Genomic DNA, 20739 nt, shown 5'->3' on the forward strand with positions numbered 1-20739 from the left:
GTCAGAGACACAGGGATTCCTTCCAAAATTTACATATATTAATTCGTGCCATCTGCTGTAATTAGAAGGAACATTGTTACTTAGAATTCTCAGATGCAGTTTTTCCTTTTTCAGATCCAAGACACAGAAGGTGACTATGGGTAATTAATAAGAAACTTAATACAAAACTTCAGGGCAGATTTAGATTTCTCAAGCTTTCCGTTCAACTCGATAGTGGGCAAGGTGATGAAGAATTCCAGCTCTGCATGCCCTGCTTGGAGTACCAGCCCCCAGGGGTCTGAGTTCTGCAGGACCAGACACAAAGGGTGTTTGGAGTATGAGTCTGGTGGGCCCGGGCCCTGACAAGCTGGGCCGGTGGGGCTGGGGCACCTGGAGACCAGGGAGCCCTGGAGATGGCCTGCCCTCTCCTGGGTGGTGTTTGTCACAGCCTCACGCCTCTGCCTCCTCCTGACAGTGGAGAAGATGCTGGCGGGCTGCTTGCTGCTGATCCTGGGACAGATCCTCCTCCTCCCTGCTGAGGCCAGAGAGCGGCCGCACGCCAGGCCCTTCTCCAGGGGCAGAACTGCTCGGACCCACCCCCAGACGGCCCTCCTCGGTGAGTGACGGGGACCTGCTCACTTCTGCAGGGCCGTGGGTGAGGGAGGTCTGCCCGGTCCCTGAGTGCTCTGCCTGGGCTTCTTCTCATCGGTCGTCAGTGCATCCGCAGCCGAGGATACGGTTGCACGTGTGTGTCCTGAAGAAAACTGAACCTCTTCCATCCTGAAGCCTTCAGCCGAATCTCAGGCTCATGACTTTTCTCCAACGAGCAGGGCAAGGGTTTTCATCTGGAAAGGGCCTTGCTGGCTAATCTGGGCAAGGGTGTTCTGAGGATTTTTTTTTTATTGGATTTGTCCAGCTGAATTTGCTAATAGTGCTTCTTGCATGGCCGTGTGGGAGGAAGAGCAGGCGCTGACGAGGGGTGGGAACTTCACGATCAAGGTGTTAGGATTGGGTCAAAAAAAAAAAAGAAAGGTGTTAGGATTGGAAAATGCCAGGGGACCATGATTCTGATTGAGCGAACATGTTTTCTCTTGGTGAATTTTTTGTTTTGAGAAAAATTTCTTTTCAAGAGAAGGAAATGTCATGCAAATGCACAGAGAATAGGCGCATTGGCTGGTTCTCGACCTGGGCAGTGGTGTGCACTGAATGTGAGGGAATAGGAAGGTGGCCCGATGGAAAGAGAATGAGTTTTGGTGTACACTTGGGTTCAAGTAATTTTTTTAAATATTTTATTATTTGAAAGAGTTAAAGAGAGAGATAGAGATGAGAGAGAGAGAGAGAGAGAGAGAGAGAGAATCTGCTGGTTTACTCCCCAAATGGCTGCAATGGCTGGGGATGGGCCAATCTGAAGCCAGGAGCCAGGAGCTTCCAGTCTCCCATGTGAGTACAGGGGCCCAAGTAGTTGGACCACCTTCCACTGCTTTCCCAGGTGCGTTAGAGGGGAGCTGTATCGGAAGTGGAGCAGGCGGGACTCAAATCTGCGCCCATATGGGATGCCGGCATTACAGGCCAGGGCTTTAACCTGCTGCACCACAGCATGGCCCCTCAAGTCCTTCTTCTGTTACTTACCAGATGCCTATACTTAGGCAACTCAAGCTGTCTGAGATTCAGTCTTCTCATCTACAAAATGGGAGTATTAATGCTGACCTTGGAACGTTGCTGGAAGGGGTACATGAGGCAACACACATAAATTGTAGGCATGCAATGAATGGTCACTGCAGCACAACTGTTGTTCCATGAAGTTCTCTGAAGCTGTATCTCGTATTTATACCTTCTTGGCCAACGTAACACTCTGACTTCCTAGGAATTCAGGCTACTGCTCTATGACCTGGTGATCTTGGCATTCAAAAGTATAATCAAGGACCAAAGGGACCTTCTTAGTCCATTGTGTGTGGCTGTTACAGAGTGCCACAGACTGAGTCATTTATAAAGAGTAGAAATGTGCTTGGCTCTGGATTCTGGAGGCTGAGAGGTCCCAGATTGAGGGGCTGCGTCTAGTGGGGCTTTCTTGCTGTGTCCTCTCAAAGTGGAAGGGCAAAGACCGGGTGAGAGCGAGAGGTGGAAGTGGCTGCCCGGTGTTCTTTCATTTATCTCTTCATGGGGGTGGAGCCCTCATGACCCAAACATCTCCCATTCGGCCCTGCCTCTCATGGCCCTTCATTGCCTGAGAATAAACTTTCCAGAGCGCACTGTCAGGAGGAGGTATTTAAACCATGCTGGGGACCAAAGAGTCCCATTTGGAGAGGTCAGAATCTTCGCTGGTGTGGACTGAATGATGGCCCCAGTGCTGCTGGGTCTTCCCTGTCTTCGCTCTCCTGAGAGTCTCAGTTTCCGTAGTGATGCAGACATGAAACTTCTGCAGATGTGAAGAGGGAAATGTTTAGCATGTTGAATACAGGATTTTTTAAAAAAATCAAATTTCTGAGTGACAAACATTATCATCAACTTGTGCCATCTGTCCACTTGCGCTTACCTCATTCATTCGCCTGGATTTTCTACTTTGTGGACAATGGCCGCCTTCAGGAAGTACGTGCTGTAGTGGGGGAGACAGGGGCTAAGAAGATTGTTAATTTGGTAGAATGGTGTCCACCAGCAGAGGCACGTCCAAGCCGCAGCTCGCCGTGCCTCCAGCAGGCTCAGTACAAGATTCTCAAGCTTTTGGTCTCAGGACGCCTTCTTTTGACACTCAAAAAAATTATAGCAGATCCAAAGAGCTTTTGGTCGCCTAGTTTAGATTTTTTTTTTTAAAGATTTATTTGTTTATTTGAAAGGCAGTTATGGAGAGAGAGGGAAAAAGAGAAAGAGATCAATCTTCCAACCACTGGTTCATTCCCTAAATGGCTAAAACTGCTGGGGCTTGGCCAGGCTGAAGCCTAGAGCCTGGAGCTCCATCCAGGCTTACATGTGGGTGGCATGGGCCCATAGACTTGGACCATTTTGGGTGTTTTTCCCAGGCATATTAGCAGGGAGCTGGATATGGGTTGCTGGTGCTGGCTTAACCTGCTGTGCCACAATGCTAGCTCCACAAGGATCGAACTAAGCCATCCAACTAGGAGGCAGCCAGGCCACCAGGAGAAGGAACAAGCATGTTCTGCAGCCCACAGTCCCTTCCGGGCAGCAAGGCTGGCAGGAGAGTAGGAGCCGAAGGCCCTGCTGTGCCCAGCGTCCCTCCTAACCCCTTCCTGTTCCCCCCTCAAGGTGATGCTAACTAGAAGGCACGTTTCCCCACCCCTCGTTACTGCCAGTTTTATTTGTGCCCATTTTCCCTTTGTTGTTACATCATTGTCCTATGGTGGTGGTGGTGGTGGTGGGCAGGTGTTTTTGCACCTGTTGCCAGGGCAATCAGAGCAGCTTATTAGTCTTTTTTGGAAACCTCTGCCCTCTTTGCCCAAATTCCCACTGCATTCTTGACTCCCTTGTTTCTGACACGAGCGTACACAGCCATCCTACGTGTCTGCCAACCTGATCTCAAAGTGTGTCTTTCTTTCTTACAAGGTCTGGTTGATATGTGTGCATTCTTTTCTTGATTTCCCACCCAACTCATTTTATTTCTGCTAAGTAACCCTGGGACCTTTTCCTTTCTCCATAATAGGTTCTTGTCTGGATCAATACCACCCACTCGGAATCCGTGTGTTGTGTTTTAAGAGAGTGCTTTGTTGCAGTGTCGGAAGCAGATGGAAGAAGTGGGAGGCAAAGACTTAAGAGGAGGCTGGAAGGAGCTGAACTTCTCACTCCTCTGCCCCCACACTCTCATCGCTAGGGACAATTTCAGAGGTGGTTGGGGGTAGAGGCCACAGAATTTAATGAAATTTCCTGATAACCGTTAACTTACACCTAGAAAAAAGCTAAAGAGAAAAATGGAAGAATTCACTATATACAGCACCCAGTTCTGCTGGTTTTTTTTTTTTTTAAAGATTTATTTTGTTTATTTTAAAGGCAGAGTTACAGAGTCGGGGGGGCGGAGAGAGACAAAGAGAATCTCCCATCTTCTAGTTCACTTCTCAAATGACAACAATTGCCAGGGCTGGGCCAGGCCGAAGCCAGGAGCCAGAAACTTCATCTGGGTCTCTCATGTGGGTGCAGGAGCCCAAGCACTTGCTGCTGCTTTTCCTGGGTGCATCAGCAGGCAAGGAGCTGGATTGGAAGTGGAGCAGCCAGGACATGAACCAGCGCCCTACTTCTGCTTTCTGGAAGTCTAGTCCATTATGAGGCGCATAGCTCCATTTCGGCATTCATTTCATGAAACCTGACGTCAAAATCGTAGTAAAGGGGCCGGTGCTGTGGTGTAGTGGGTAAGGCCACTGTCTGCAGTGCCAGTGGCTGAAGTCCTGGCTGCCCCACTTCTGATCCAGCTCTCTGCCATGGCCTGGGAAAGCAGCAGATGGCCCAAGTCCTTGGGTTCCTGTACCCGCGTGGGAGACCTGGAAGAAGCTCCTGGCTCTTGGCTTCAGATCGGCTCAGCTCTGGCCATTGCAGTCATGGGGGAGTGAGCCAGTGGATGGAAGACCTCTCATTCTCTCTCTGCCTCTGCTTCTCTGTAACTCTGCCTTTCAAATAAATAAATCTTTTTTTAAAAAAATCGTAGTAAAATCGCAATGCATGTCATTTGAGGAGCTGGGACCTCCTAAATGTGCAACATACTGGGGGGGAGTTGACCTGCTTTGAGAATTGAAAGTGAGATCGCCTCATCTGTTGTCAGTGGAGGTTTCCCCCTGGGTCAGTAATTATGAACATTTTCAAGCGTCACTGCCAGTTTATGAGTTTCAGCAACCTAAAACAAAACTGCTGCTTGATATTTGTTGGACCCCTTCTGTGAGGGAGGAATGGCAGATGCCTGAAGCCGTCAGAGTGTGGCCCATTGAAACCACTGAGCAATCGAGCAATCGATCGATGTAAGAAGTCCTCTGATGCCTCTTTGTCGTGTGAGAACTTTTGTCTCCTTGCTTGAGATTTCCTGGGTGGTGTTCCTCGTCTTCCTTCCACCTGCAGTATCTTTCCCTGGCCAAGAGGCATTATCAGCCCGGGCTGAGTCAAATGCCACCACCTCCATCTCCCTAATGAGCCACACACTGCAGGTTCCCTGCCTAGCTCTGTGTTACATGCCAGTGGCAGCTGCCTCGGAGGGATTCAGGCTCTTGGTATTTGTGGGCTTGCCTTACTTTTATCACTACTGTAAATCCCTTTGAAGACAGAGACTGAATATTTTTCATTTCTCCTAACCTTATGGAGGGCAACTGTCATTTACTGATCCCCAGCTGTGGATAGGGACGCTTTACCTGACCCAAACCACTGAGGGGAGAGGGGCACTGCAAGGCGATGATTGTTATGTCCCATTTTTAGATAAGGAAGCTGGGGCTCAGTGAGGCTAAGCAATGGGGAAGACTTGCCTGAGGCTCCTGCAGATCCAGACAGATGGTGGGGTGGGGTGGGGGGTAACTTCCTGGCCCCAGTACAGACAGGATGCGTGGCTTAGCAGCAGATGTGCCCCTGCTGGCTCCTGGGCAGGGAGTTTTTGTGCAGACCATAAAACACCTGTGGGAAGCAGAGCTTGGCTGGTTGTGCTGGGCCCTGCTGACTGCCAGCCCTGCCTTGGCCCCGCCCACTGCTCTGTGTCTGCTGAGTGACTGAGAGGATGAGACATGCAAGTGGCTAGTTCTATCCTCATTTGGATGACTCCAGTCTTTTTTTTTTTTTTTTAAGATTTATTTATTTATTTATTTGAAAGTCAGAGTTATACAGAGAGAAGGAGAGGCAGAGACAGAGAGAGAGGTCTTCCATCCTCCGGTTCACTACCCAGTTGTTCACAATGACTGGAGCAGTGCTGATCCAAAGTCAGGAGCCAGGAGCTTCTTCCGGGTCTTACTGGATGCAGGGGCCCAAGCACTTGGGCCATCTTCTACTGCTTTCCCAGGCCATAGCAGAGAGCTGGATTGGAAGTGGAGCAGCCGGGACTTGAACTGGCGCCCATATGGAATGCTGGCACTGCAGGCAGTGGCTTTACCTGCTGCGCCACAGCACCAGCCCCATGATTCCAGTCTTGATTCGACTTGTTTTTAGCAAGGGATCTGAGGCAAGTTGCTTTCTGCTCTGGAACTCAGGGTTTTTTTGTTTGTTTGTTTGTTTGTTTTCCAGGCAGAGTTAGACAGTGAGAGAGAGAGACAGAGAGAAAGGTCTTCCTTCCCTTGGTTCCCTCCCCTAATGGCCGCTACGGCCAGCGCTGCACTGATCCGAAGCCAGGAGCCAGGTGCTTCCTCCTGGTCTCCCATGCGGGTGCAGGGCCCAAGCACTTGGACCATCCTCCACTGCCTTCCCGGGCCAGAGCAGAGAGCTGGACTGGAAGAGGAGCAACCGGGACTAGTACCTGGCCCCCCAACTGGGACTAGAACCCGGGGTGCCGGCACCGCAGGCGGAGGATTAGCCAAGTGAGCCACGGCGCCGGCCACTCAGTTTATTTTTATTTATTTATTTATTTATTTTTTAAGATTTACAAAAGGTATTTGAAAGGCAGAGAGACAAGGAGAGAGGGAGAGACAGAGATCTTCCATCCACTGGTTCACTCCCCAGTGTACTCCCAGTTGGCTGAGCCAGGCTGAAACCAGGAGCCAGAAACTCCATCCCAGTCTCCAACATGGGCGGCAGGGACCCAATTACATGGACCATCCTCTGCTGCTTTCCCAGGATTTGGATGGGAAGTGGAACAGCCGGGACTCCAGCCAGTACTCTGATATGGGATATCCTTGTGGCAGGTGACAGCTTAAGTTGCCGAGCCACAATGCCAGATGACTATTCACCTCTATACAAAAGAGGTTGAGCTCTCGGCTTTCTCTCACTCTCCCCAGGTAGAAGAGCCCCGTTCTGCAGGACAGGGAGAGAGATCAGAGGCAGCAAGGCTGGGCGGGAGGAGGAGCAGGCGGTAGAACAGGGCTGGGCGGGAACAGCAGGCAGTGGAGCTGGGCTGGGGAAGCAGGATCCAGCAGTGATGCAGGGCTGGGCTGCAGGCGCAGGCAAGGGGCTGGGGTGGGGCGGGAGGATCAGGCAGGCAGTGGAGCTGTGCTTCTCTAACTTGGTTGCACAACAGAAGCTCCTGGAAGGCTTGTGAGAACACAGATTACTGCACCCAGAGTGTCCAGTACCCAGCCTTGTACCTAGAGCGTCTGATCCTGTAAGCCTGGGTTGGGGGTCTGAGAGCTGTGTTTCTGGAGATCTCAGCTTGAGACCCATTGCAGAAGAGAAATCTATGAGCTGGGCTGGGAACGGGTGGGAGGAAAAACTCTTAGGAGGAGGTGCTGCGGGGCATGAGCCAGAAAGACCATTCAAGATGAATAATAACATCTGCAGGGAGAATTGGAGCCGGAGAATAAACTAACTGCTGGCTGGGCCCACCCTTTCTGAAGCTTTGAAAATAAACTGCTAGCATTTTCCTATCCAGGGGGAGTGGGCAAAAGGTGGGCCCCTTGCCTGTGCAGGGAGCCAGCCTCTCACAGCACAGCGGTTAGCCAGGTACATCCAGAGAATCGGATGCCTGGTGGGTGGCTGTATCCCCAGAACTGATTATGAAAATGAAGGTTGATGGGTAGAGTGTATTACATTGATTCTGGACAGCAAAGGCTTTTTTTTGGAAATGAAGACCCTTTGAAGTAAAATCCCTGCATAATGCTCAGCCCCCGTGTGTTCTCCACACACAACCGCAGTTGGAACTTCGGAGCCGGTCGTGGGACTGTCACGGCTGCAGATCAGCACAGATGTGCGGCCGTTCTCCAGCAAATGTATCCTTCGCGCTTCTGCTCTGTTTAATAAACCAACGTCTGTTATCATCCGTGTTTTATAAACCGTATGAAGAGAAATTCTTCATTCCTATCTTGTGATTAATGCTAGGAGAACCCAAAAGAGGCAGCGAATCAGACTTCCAGCAAGCCATAAAGTTAAGTCTTCCTTAACTTAGGGAAATGACTTGATGCATTTTCTCCTACACATTCCATCTCCCTTTCGTTCTTCCTTTATCTTTGTCAAATTCTTTCTTTACCCCCTTCTTCTATACCCTAACTCGATCTCTTTCTCTCGGCTTTCTCCTCCCTATTTCCTTCTTCAGTTCCAGAATGCTCCATCCTCAGCTTACCCATGGTTTTGCATCTGCAGTGTACTTCTGTACTGATGGTTGGAAGTGGTGGGTTATCCACTCTCTGGGTGACATGAGCACCATGCTTCTGTCTTCTTTGGTGGCGGATGCTCTTTGGGCACAAGGCATACAACCGTACCCCTTGGGAGCCATTCATATCCCTGGTCTCCCTGACTGATGACAGTAATGAAACTGAGGGTAATGATGGCTGCCATATTTTGTTTTTGGCACCTGCTGTATACCAGGCACTGTGCTATGCAGTTCACGCTTTCCTCTGTGTGGTTCTATTATCCCCATTTTCTACAAGAAGAAACTGAGGCTTAGAGAAGTGAAATGTCTCTCCTAAGGTCACACAGCTACTAAGCAGCCAGAGGTTGAATTGAAGAAGCCAACATGCTGTTTGCTATGCTCACATCCTTTACGGCAACCCCACCACTCTGTTTTGTCCAACTGAATTGGAAGCATTCTTACTCTTCCAGTTTGGGAAGTACTACACAGCTGTGCATTCCCAGTGTGCCACATTGCCCCTGTGCCTGTAGTTAGGCCATCCAGCTGTGGCCTGCTTCATCTTCTACGTGGCTGCCCATCACTACATCCGCAGGGCTTAGCCATGTGCCTCTGTGTGCGGCAGGCATTGCATAAATACCTGTAGAGGAAGTACATCGACTAACAAAGGAGCAAAGAGCAGTCTCCTGGGAGGAAGCCCCGGGCTGGTGAAGGTTTCCAAAACCAGGGCTTAAAAGACAGAAGATGTGGGAGCTCTCTGCAGGCTGCGTCGTGGCGAGTTTAGACTTAGGAGGAGAGGCAGAACCAGACACCTGTGCTTTCAAGAGACAGCATTTTCTTCCATTATGAAACTCTGTAGGCAATGGATCAGCCCACCAAGGAAAAGACAGGCCTCCTCAAGCATCAGGGTTATTGGGCGCCTTAAGTATGGAAGGAAGGCTAACTAAGCCTTTCATCTGCAAATCCTCACACTCAGGGATGCTGTGGAGCTGCCTGCAGAACTAGGAACTAAACTGGAAGATAAGGACTTTCTCCCCTGTTTAGAAGAAAAATCAGGGCGGGCATTTGGTGGTGGTTAAGATGCCGCGTGGTACACCTGCATCCCACATTGAGTGCCTGCGCGTCAGTCCTGCCTCTACTTGGGATTCCAGCTTCCTGCTGATATGCACCTGAGAAGCAGCTGGTTGCTTAAATACTTGGGTCCCTACCACCCACGTGGGAGACTTGGATTGAGTTCCTGGCTCAGCCCTGACTACTGGGGCATTCGGGTAGTGAACCAACTCTTTGTCTCTCTGCCTTTCAAATAAATTAAAGACATTTTTTAAAGCTAAATATTTGTTTTCCAAGAAAAATCTGACAGCATTTCAGATAACACCTTTTAATCAAGGGATCAATTGAAAAATGATTAGCGGCTGGCAACATGTACAATTGGTTATATATGTTGCATTTCTGGCAATGTTAATTGAATGAGAATGAATGATTATAGGTAAACTTTACTTAATTCATGTAGGACTTGTAGTCCATGAAAATCTCTAGGCTTTTATTATTCATGGCTTAACAGTATCATGTAGCTGACTTTTTTTTTTTTAATATAAATGGAACACTTTAAATTTATTTGTATTAAATTTTATATTCTCGGGCCGGCGCCACGGCTCACTAGGCTAATCCTCCGCCTTGCGGTGCCGGCACCCCGGGTTCTAGTCCTGGTTGGGGTGCCGGATTCTGTCCCGGTTGCCCCCCTTCCAGGCCAGCTCTCTGCTGTGGCCAGGGAGTGCAGTGGAGGATGGCCCAAGTGCTTGGGCCCTGCACCCGCATGGGAGACCAGGAAAAGCACCTGGCTCCTGGCTCCTGCCATCGGATCAGCGCGGTGTGCCGGCCACATCGCGCTGGCCGCGGCGGCCATTGGAGGGTGAACCAACGGCAAAAGGAAGACCTTTCTCTCTGTCTCTCTCTCTCACTGTCCACTCTGCCTGTCAAAAAAAAAAATTTTATATTCTCCATTTAGGTTCAAAATTCTTGCATATTGTAATATTTTCCTCTCAATTTTGTGAGTCAAGATTGCTTGCAAATTTGAGAAAATGTTTTCTATGTCTTTCTCCAAGTCATCATTGATAATATTAAAAGGATACTTTATATTCTTTTATAATGATTAAAAAAAGATAACGACCTTTGCTTTAAAATTCATATCTAAATATTTAGTTAGTCTTAGACACTGAAAATACAGGGAGAGCCAGTTCAAAAAGCTGACTGATCAACCTATCAATTTTTAACATATTCTTGATAAGAAATCGTAGTGATTGGTTTGCTAGGACTTCCATAGCAACAGCCTGGGTGGCTTACGCACTAGAAATTTACTGTCTCGCAGTCCCGGAGGCTGCAAGGCCAGGGTCAAGGTGTTAGCAGTGTTGGTTTCTTCACGTTCCTTTCCTTGGTTTGTAGATGTTGTCTTCTCCCTGTGCCCTCACAAGGGCTTTCTTCTTCCCTGTCCATGTCCAGATCTCCTCTTGTCTATTAGGACTGCAGTCACACTGAATTTGGACCCACCCCAATGACCTCATTTGAACTTCATCCCCTCTTTAAAGAGCCCATCTCCCAGTGCAGCTTTGTTCTGAAGGCCTGGGGGTTAGGAATTTTGCAGGGAGACTGCAGCTCCCAGCAAGTCGCTTTGCTTCCCGCTTCTCCGGCTGGTGGAGGACAACATGTCATCTTCGGACATGCTCCTCAATGGCCTATTTTTCCTTTCTGATTCACTTGATGTTCCCATTTCAGGGTGCCATGCACTGAGGGCGCGTGTTCAGGGACTTCAGGGGTGTGTTACTAATTAATGGATCATCAGATTTCTGAGTCATTACAGTAGGTCCAACAAGAGCGGTGGGATGCACAGCCAACTTCTGAGGGCCGCAGATGGGAACTGAATGCAGGCCAGCCAGGGTGTGAAACCGAGGCCAAGTAATGTTTTCCAAAAGCCAAGAATTAGAACCACTAGCTCAGAACAGTCTTCTTTCAATCTATCCCAGGGAGACGGATTTATAGGGAAAGATGAAAGGAGGGCAGTGTGTGTATTTTGGCCGCTCGGAGGTTGACGAGGCCGGGAAGAAGGCAGGAGGGAGACGTTCTCCTGAGTCTGTAGCCAGCCAATGAGTGGGAACATCAAAGAGGAAGCTGGATGGCCAGATGTACCGGGGCTGAGGCCCGGCCAGGGTCTGGGGGAGAAGCAGATGAATGCAGGCTTAGGGTCGTTAGAGCTCTGAACCAGGAGGGGCTTTCACAAAGTCCTGATGGATTACGTGCAGCGCGGGGCAGGCAGCCGGGGCGAGCTGTGGGAGGAGGCGTCCGCTGGCGCTTTACGGTCAGGCTGGCCTGGGAAGTAAACCATGGAGGAGCCGCCTCCCGCCTCCCGAAGGCTTGGACCTGGCAGAGGCTGCAGGGAGCTGCTTTCTGTCTCCAGCCCTCCTGCTCCATTCATTGAATAAATGTGTGCTGAGGGCCCCTTGTTCCAGGGCTGTGCTCGGCCCAGCAGATGAGAGTCCTTAAATCCCTGGGACTTGGCGGTGAGGCAGCAGGGAAGCACCCCTCCTCCCAGAGGCACCGTTCCCCTGTGTGCCCCCCAGATAGCAGCGTTCTGGCTGCTGTCCTGTGACACCGTCCTGCCCGCTCTACTCTTCCAATCAAACTTGGATTTGTCTCCAAAATGAAGAGGAATGGGAAAACCATCAGTGTTACACAGATTTTCATATGGTGTAGGTACTAATACATTTTTTATTTCATAATTTGCCTAGGTTTTATAATTCCTTCATTCAGCAAACACATATGCAGTACCTCGGAGTGCCAGAGATACTGCAGGGTTGTGCCAGGGTCACATGTGCCTCGCCATCTGCCATGCGCTAGGGTTTGGTACAAATTTCACAGGCTCAGGCACCACATGTTAAGGAATAGTCCTTCTGGGAGAAATTTTCATGGGATCAGCAAGAGAGGTCCCTAATGAGCAGGTAAACTCACTCATAAAATCATCTAGACTTGCTGCCTTCCATAGGGGTATATATTTGACAACGAATTTCCTTTTTTTTTTTTTCCAAAACCCCATTAGTCTATTCTACTTTTCTTTCTTTTCTTTTCTTTCTTTCTTTCTTTCTTTCTTTCTTTCTTTCTTTCTTTCTTTCTTTCTTTCTTTCTTTCTTTCTTTCTTTCTTTTTTTTTTTTTGGTTTGTCTGTTTTGGGAATGGTTGTTTTCCTTAAAAATTGTTCCGTCTGTCTACCCTTTCAAATCTGTTGGCATGAATTACTGTTCATAAGACTATTTTAATTGGGAACATAGGATTCTTTTTTAAAAAGATATTTTAAAAAATTTTATTTGAAAGGCATATTTACAGAGAGAAAGAGGGAGATCTTACATCTGTTAGTTCACTCCCCAAATGCCTTCAATGTCCAAGGCTGGGCCAGGAGCCTGGAACTCCATCTGGGTCTCCCATGTGGATGGCAGGGGCCCAAGTACTTGGGGCTGCTTTCCCAGGTGCATCAGTAGGGAGCTGGATTGGAAGAGGAGCAGCCAGGACTCAAACCGGTGCTCCAGTAAGAGATGCTGGTGTCACAGGCAGCAGCCAAACCTATTGTGCCACAATCCTGGCGAGGGACATAGGATTCTTTAAGAAAAAGTACTCAGGGCCGGCGCCATGGCTCATTTGGTTAATCCCCAGCCTGCAGCACCGGCATCCCATATGGGCACCAGGTTCTAGTCCCGGTTGTTCCTCTTCCAGTCCAGCTCTATGCTGTGGCCTGGGAAGGCAGTGGAGGATGGCCCAAGTGCTTGGGCCCTGCACCTGCATGGGAGACCAAGAAGAAGCACCTGGCTCCTGGCTTCGGATTGGCATAGCGCCGGCCATAGCGGCCATTTGTGGGGTGAACCAATGGAAGGAAGATCTTTCTCTCAGTCTCCCTCTGTCTATAACTCTACCTGTCAAAGAAAAAAAAGAAAAAGTACCCAGTGTTTTGTTCCCATAGATCACAAATCTCTTTGTAAAAATTGTGAAGATCCCTTCAGACCCAGGGGATGATTGTAAGTGTATTGTGGGTAAGCAGAATGTGCTGCCTTTGGGTGTCCCTGATAATACCCAGCATTTTTTTTTAAAAAGATTTATCTATCTGAGAGGCAGAGTTACAGAGGCAGAGGCAGAGGCAGAGGGAGAGAGAGGGAGAGAGAGTCTTCTACCTTCTGATTCACTCCCCAAATGTTCTCAATGGCTGGAGCTGGGCCGATCTGAAGCCAGGAAGCAGGATCCTCCTCCAGGTCTCCCACTTGGGTGCAGGGGCCCAAAGAGTTGGGCCATCTTCTGCTGCTTTCCCAGGTCATGGCAAAGAATTGGATTGGAAGTGGAGCAGCTGGGATTCGAACCGGCGTCCATGTGGATGCCAGCATTGCAGGTGGTAGCTTTACCCACTACACTACAGCGCCAGCCCCAATATGTGGCATTTGCAGAAGCACTTTACAGTCTCACAAAACACCTGTTGCTTGCTTTAGTTCTCTTGTCCTCCTTGTCTGCCTGATGTTCCCAGCTTCCCTTAAGTGCCAGGGCCAGAGCCTTTGTCTGGCCCCAGTGTAGGCCTTCGTACCTGTGAATGGATCATTAAACCCTCCCCTCTTTCCTGGAGGGTTTCCCCTTTTCATGGACAAACTTGGCCAAGTAACCTTGTCCGTGGAAGAGTACCTAGCCTACTTGGTTTCAGATGGTCTAGATCTGGGGGGCCAGCTGTTTGCAGGAGTAGTCTGGGAATATCAGCTGCCCAATACCGGGAACCATGTGACTCCTGGAGTGTCCAGGTCCCTGGGCTACTGGGGGAAGTCACAGGACCCAGGAGAAGTTAAGCTTATGGTAGCCCATTCGGCAGGGAGACAGGAGAGCATCAAGTGCCAGTGAGCCTGTAGGCAGGAAGTCCAGAGGGAGGGATGGTTCTGCTCAGTGCACCGTGATCAATGTCCACTGGCTTCTGCTCGGAAGGGGGTGGTGCTACGTGGAACATACATGGGCCGACCTCCACCTACCCTGTTCCTGTACCTTTGGAAGCCATGAAATAGGAGCAGTGTACCTGGGTGTGGCTCTGCTGCAAGGGGAAAGTTTCACTGGGGGGAGAGGGGGACCGGAAAGACAAGATCATGTTCTGTGTCAGCTCTGTGTGTGTTGGCTTGCATCCTTCCCTTCAGTCCTTTTTAAAAAGAAATACTTATTTATTTATTTTCACCTACTCAGAAAGCAGAGCGAGAGAGAGAGAGAGAGAGAGAGAGAGAGGAGATAGCTTCCATCTGCCCATTCAAATGCCTGCAACAGCCAGGGCTGAGCCAGGCCTCCCAGGCCATAGCAGAGAGGACCAGCAGGGAAGAGGAGCAGCCGGGACTCGAACCAGCGCCCATATGGGAAGCCAGCACTGCAGACTAGGGCTTTAACTCGCTGCGCCACAACGCCAACCCCCCTTCTTTCAGTCCTTTAGGATACATACTGAGGCGTGGAATTCCTGGGGAAGATAGAAGTCTACGCTGAACTTCTTGAGGGACTACCAAACTATACTCCAGAGCTCCTGCACCACCGCCTGTTCCCACCAGCAATGCGTGACAGCTCTGACTCTCCACATCCTCCCCATCACTTGCTATTTTCATTTTTACATTCTTTTTCCAATAATAACCATCCTGGTGGGTGTGGCATTTTATTTTAGGCATTTAAAAACTTTATTCCGAGACAGTGTCATGGACTTTGTTGCGTTGTCAGGAGGGTCCCCTGGTACAAACACAGGTTAGGAAGCTAGGCTGAAGGAGCACGAGCTGGGAGATTTTCTGATGGGTCCAGCAAGAGCTGACGGACTAGCAGCAGTCCAGGGCTTAGAACCGAGATTCCTGGGATTCAGAGAGGCATTTCTCCTCCTGTCCAGTAGTCTGTTCTCATGTAGATGATCTGCCCCAGCCAGTGGTGAGACCTGAGACAGGACGGCAGCAAAGCCATGGATCAAGCCCCCAGTGAGGCTGAACCCTGCTCCAGATGCAAACGAGAGGTGCCTAATCCCTGCTCGTGAGTCACTGCAACACAAAACCACCACACACCACCACAGTGGCTAAACCTCTATTCCTTCAACACAGGTCCACTGTGTGCCGTGTGTCAGAGCAGGCATCGTGTACCGCTGGAGAGCCTGACGCCCCCCCTAGAGCCGCTCACCTGGCAGCTGGGCTTGTGGGAGGCAGAGCTCACCCTGCAGACATTGCCTTCCAATGCAGAGTGAAGTCCTCACCCTGCAGACATTGCCTTCCAATGCAGAGTGACGTCCTGCACTGGCATTTCTTGGGGAGGATTCTCTGGTCCTGCAGGGGCAGCCACCAGTGGTGTTCTGTTTCCTGAGGGTCTTGTCCCCTGGTTTTCTCACTCAGCAGTGGCTGCTGAACCTTCCCATACCTGCCACCACACTTGTCAGCTGGGTTTTAAAAATAACCAGAGCTGGGAGGGGCCATTTGGCACAGTAGTTAGGCCACCACTTGGGATATCTGTGTCCTGTATCCTAGCACCTGGTTGAAGTCCCAGCTCTGCTCCTGATCCAGCTTCCTGCTGATGTGCACATTGGGAAGGCAACAAATGGTGACTCAAGTGCTTGAGTCTGTGCCACCTACGTGGGAAATCCAGATTAAGATCCAGGGTCCTGGCTTTGGCCTAACTAGCCTTGTTTGTAATGGGCCATTTGGGGAACAAATCAGTAGATGGAAGATCTCTATCTGTCTCTGTCTTTGTATCTCTGCCTTTCAAATAAATGAAAAAAATTGAGTAAAAAAAAGTTAAATGATAGTTATCTTTAAAAAATAATAAAAATAACCATAGCTACCTTTTTTTGGGGTAAAGATTTGATTTATTTATTTGAAAGGCAGGGTTACAGAGGTAGAGGCAGAGAGAGAGGGAGAGAGGTGTTCCATCTGCTGTTTTACTCTCCAAATGGCCGCAACAGCTGGAACTGGACTGATCTGAAGCCAGGAGCTCCTTCCCAGTCTCCCATTTGGGTGCAGGAGCCCACGAACTTGGGCCATCTTCTACTGCTTTCCCAGGCCATAGCTGAGAGCTTAGTTGGAAGTGGAGCAGCTGGGACTAAAACCAGCACCCATATGGGAGCTTCAGGCGGCGGCTTAACCCGCTGCACCACAGCGTCCACCCCCGTAGCTGGCTTTTGAATCCTGGCTCTCCCCCATGTGATAATGAAGAAGTAACTTAAACACTCAGAACTCAAGTTGTCTCATCTGTAAGACGGCACAATAGTGGTACCTCCGGCCTAGAGAGCTGATGAGGCTGGGATGAGCTAATGCATAGAAGGGGCTTGACGCAGAGCCTGGAACAGAGCCAGCAGCACAGTGCTGACTTTTAAATTGATTATTAAGAAACACTTTGCGAGGGCCGGCGCCGTGGCTCACTTGGCTAATCCTCCGCCTGTGGCGCTGGCATCCCATATGGGTGCAGGGTTCTAGTCCCGGTTGCTCCTTGTCCAGTCCAGATCTCTGCTGTGGCCCAGGAGGGCAGTGGAGGATGGCTCAAGTGCTTGGGTGCCTACACCTGCGTGGGAGACCAGGAGGAAGCACCTGGCTCCTGGCTTCAGATCGGTGCAGGCCGGCCATGGCGGCCAATTGGGGGGTGAACCAACGGAAGTTAGACCTTTCTCTCTGTCTCTCTCTCTCTCACTGTCTACCTCTATCTGTCAAATTAAAAAAAAAAAAGAAGAAGAAGAAGAAGAAGAAACACTTTGAAAGTTGCAAGGTGATGCTAACAAATTCCTTTCCTTTTCGATCTTTAAAAGCAGGGTTTAGATCTTTTCACCTCTAGTCTAAAACATCCAGGATAGCAACTGCTTGAGAAATGTGTCCTGGGCCCTGCCTGTGGCACAGCAAGTTAAGCCCCAGCCTGTGACGTTGGCATTCCATATCAGACTGTCAGTTTGAGTCCCAGATGCTCCACTTCTGATCCAGTTCCCTGCTAATGCTCCTGGGAAAGCAGTAGAAGATGGCCCAAGTGCTCGTGCTCCTGCACCTATGTGGGAGACCCATGTGGAGTTCTGGGCTCCTGACTTCAGCCTGGTCATTTTTTCCATGTGGGGAGTGAACCAGTGGATGGAAGATGTGTCTCTTTCTTTGTTTCTCCCCCCCACATCTCCTTGTCTCTGTCATTCTGCCTTTCAAATCAAAATAAACTTTAAAAAAAAGAGAAATGAGTAATGAGTGAATGAGAGATGACATGTTTAATGGTATTAGATGACATTTATTAATGAGATGACATTTTATTTATTTTTTTATTTTTTTTTTTTTTGACAGGCAGAGTGGACAGTGAGAGAGACAGAGAGAAAGGTCTTCCTTTTTTCGTTGGTTCACCCTCCAATGGCCGCCGCAGTTGGCGTGCTGCGGCCGGCGCACCGCGCCGATCCGATGGCAGGAGCCAGGTACTTATCCTGGTCTCCCATGGGGTGCAGGGCCCAAGCACTTGGGCCATCCTCCACTGCACTCCCTGGCTACAGCAGAGAGCTGGCCTGGAAGAGGGGCAACCGGGACAGAATCCGGCGCCCCGACCGGGACTAGAACCCTGTGTGCCGGCGCCGCAAGGCGGAGGATTAGCCTAGTGAGCTGCGGCGCCGGCCGACATTTTATTTATTTGAGTATTGACTTAAATATGATAGTAATTTTTCCTTTCCAATCTTAAATCATATATCAATCTTAGAATCAATTGAGGATAGAATGGATTACATGAGCCGTGTTGCTCACTGCCTCTGTGAGCTCAGCCTTTTCAGCTCACATGGAAGTGCAGGATTTGCCCTCTGTGCCTGGCTCGTGTCGCCTGTCACCCGGTGGGAGTGGGGAGGGGAAGGACTCACTGACCTGGTGAAGGCACAGTCACTAGGAGAATGTTCCGGCAGCAGGGACAGGGACAGGGACGACAGGCAGGTGTGAGCCCAAAGGCTTTAGCACAACAGGGAGGCCAGCGTGGCTCTCCCAGACCGAGGGAGGGGCTGTGAAGGAGAAATCAGATGAGTGATGAGGGAGCCTTGGTGGGGCACGGGGGTGGGGGCATCGTAACAGCAGGGTTTTCTCTGGGCAAGATGGGAGTCGCTGGAGGGCCTTGGCCAGAGGCATGGTGTGGTTTCACTTGGTCCTTAAGGATGGCTCTTGCTGTTGGTTCACAGTCTGTAGAAGGGCAGAGTCAAACACTGGTTAGGAGCTAATGCAGCAATCCAATTGTGGGATGATAGCAGAGTTGAGTAACCTCTGGAGTGTAATGAAGAACTACGAATTATTGAATTTTATAGGATTATGGAAATTTATGGATTCAGCCTGCAGAAAAGCCTACAGTTAGAATGAGGGACAGTAGCATAATGTGAAGTCCTAAAGGGTATACTCATGTGTGTGTGTGTTTTCCTGGAACAAATTCATGAAGAATATGAGTTTTTTTTAAAAAGATTATTTATTTATTTGACAGGTAGAGTTACAGACAGTGAGAGGGAGAGACAGAGAGAAAGGTCTTCCTTCCGTTGGTTCACCCCACAAATGGCCGCCACGGCCGGAGCTACGCCGATCCAAAGCCAGGAGCCAGGTGCTTCCTCTTGGTCTCCCATGCGGGTGCAGGGCCCAAGCACTTGGGCCATCCTCCACTGTACTCCCGGGCCACAGCAGAGAGCTGGACTGGAAGAGGAGCAGCCGGGACTAGAACCCGGCGCCCATATGGGATTCTGGCGCCACAGGCGGAGGATTAGCCAAGTGAGCCATGGAACCGACCCCTGAGTTTTATTTTTTAAAAGGTTTATTTATTCATATGAAAGGCAGAATTATAGAGAAAGAGGGAGAGACAGAGATCTTCCATCAGCTGATTCGTTCTCCAAATGGCTGCAACAGCCAGAGCTGGGCCAGGAAGGCTGAAGCTAAGAGCTTAGAACTTCATTTGGGTCTCCCACAGGGGTAACAGGGTCCTGAGTTCCTGGGTCATCTTCTGTTGCTTTCCTAGGCACATTAACAGGAAGCTGGATTGGAAGTGGAACAGCCAGGACTTGAACTGGTGTCTATATGGGATGCTGGTGTTGCCGTTGGTGGCTTAACTCCCTGTACCACAATGTCAGTCCCAAGAGTATGTGTTTTAGAGTCAGACACCTCTAGATTCAAATGCTGGCTCCACCACTTACTAACTGGGACCTTAGGCAAAATACCCTGGCCTCCCAGAGCCTCAAGTGAGACAGTAGGCTGGTGTGAGGAGTAGTGAGCTAGTGTGTGTACAACATGTATCAGTCTATTGATACATTAACCACTGTTCAATAAGTATTAGCTACCATTACAGATGTTACTGTAGATACAGATGTAACCATTAGTAAAGGTCAAGGAACATCTCTATTGAACTTACTTTATTTGGAATTATAGAATCCTGGAGCTGAAAGAGAACTGAGACACATCATTTAGTCCAACTCTCTCACTTTATAGGAGAGGAGAATGGAAACTAGAGATCAAAAGTGGTCTAGCAAAAAAGAAGAAAAAAAAAGGTGGCATCACCAGTGTCACCTAGCTGGTGGCAGAGAGAGGACCAGAGGGGACCAAAACCCAGGTCTCTGAACTCCCAGACTGGTGCTGTCTCTTCTATGCTGTGTTGGTGCCATATAACCTTTAGTGCAATACCATGAGGAAATAAGATTTACAACAGTGAATGGACTATTGGACTCTATCCAAATACTGTTTACATATTTACTTGTTTAATCCCCCTGACAGTCCTATGAGCTAGTATGGTTATTGTCCCCATCTTGCAGAAGATGAAACTGAAGTTTGGAGAGATTGAGTGACTTTCCCAGAATGGAGAGTGTGGGCCAGCACTATGGCGTAGTGAGTGAAGCCGCTGCCTGCAGTGCTGGCATCCCAAATGGGTGCCAGTTTGAGTCTCGGATGCTCCACTTCCAATCCAGCTCTCTGCTATGACCTGGGAAAGCAGTAGAAGATGGCCCAAGTCCTTGGGCTCCTACAACCACGTGGGAGACCTGGAAGAAGCTCCTGGCTCCTGGCTTCAGATTAGTGCAGCTCCAGCCATTGTAGCCAATTGGGGAGTAAACCAGCAGATGGAAGACCTCTCTCTCACTCTGTTTCTCTCTCTCTGTTTCTCTGTCTCTCTGCCTTTCAAATAAACCAATAAATTTTTAGAAACATTTCCCTTTATTGGGTCTTGAAGAAATACCATTTCAGTTCATTAATGTCTTACTAACTGATGTTCATCTTAATGATCAGCTGCAAGAAAAACTGTTTGTAGAACAACCTAGAAACAAGTTACCAAGGCGGTGAAGGAATCCTGAAATGTTACTTCTTTCTTCCCTAGCAACTCTAACATTGGACGTTCAACTTAGTGGAGTCAACTATAGCAGCTGGAACCTAGCACTCGCTCAAGCACTGCGAGTGATGAGGAAATAAAGTGCTGGCTCAGGAGTTTTCCTTTAGTGTAATATACTGTTCCCGTGTGTTTAGGGAGTTGAAACCGAAGCCAAGTTAAGTAAGAATGGAGGAAATGAAGCATTGTATTGGAGTGGAGAGAGAGCCCAAGTTTCGGAGAATGCGT

The 20739-nt window shown here is 49.4% G+C and overlaps 1 protein-coding gene across 5 annotated transcripts in view; it reads left to right on the forward strand.

Moving 5' to 3' along the window:
- Positions 1-20739, forward strand: part of MATN2 (matrilin 2) — a 153597-nt gene that overhangs the window by 17057 nt on the left and 115801 nt on the right. For all 5 annotated transcript variants that reach the window (XM_070075336.1, XM_070075338.1, XM_070075335.1 and 2 more), the window contains exon 2: positions 455-595. In XM_070075336.1, the coding sequence (XP_069931437.1) occupies positions 463-595 (133 nt within the window). In that variant the 5' untranslated portion in view covers positions 455-462. The remainder of the gene's footprint in view (positions 1-454; positions 596-20739) is intronic.

Source organism: Oryctolagus cuniculus, chromosome 6, assembly GCF_964237555.1.
Source record: "Oryctolagus cuniculus chromosome 6, mOryCun1.1, whole genome shotgun sequence".
Lineage (NCBI taxonomy): Eukaryota > Metazoa > Chordata > Mammalia > Lagomorpha > Leporidae > Oryctolagus > Oryctolagus cuniculus.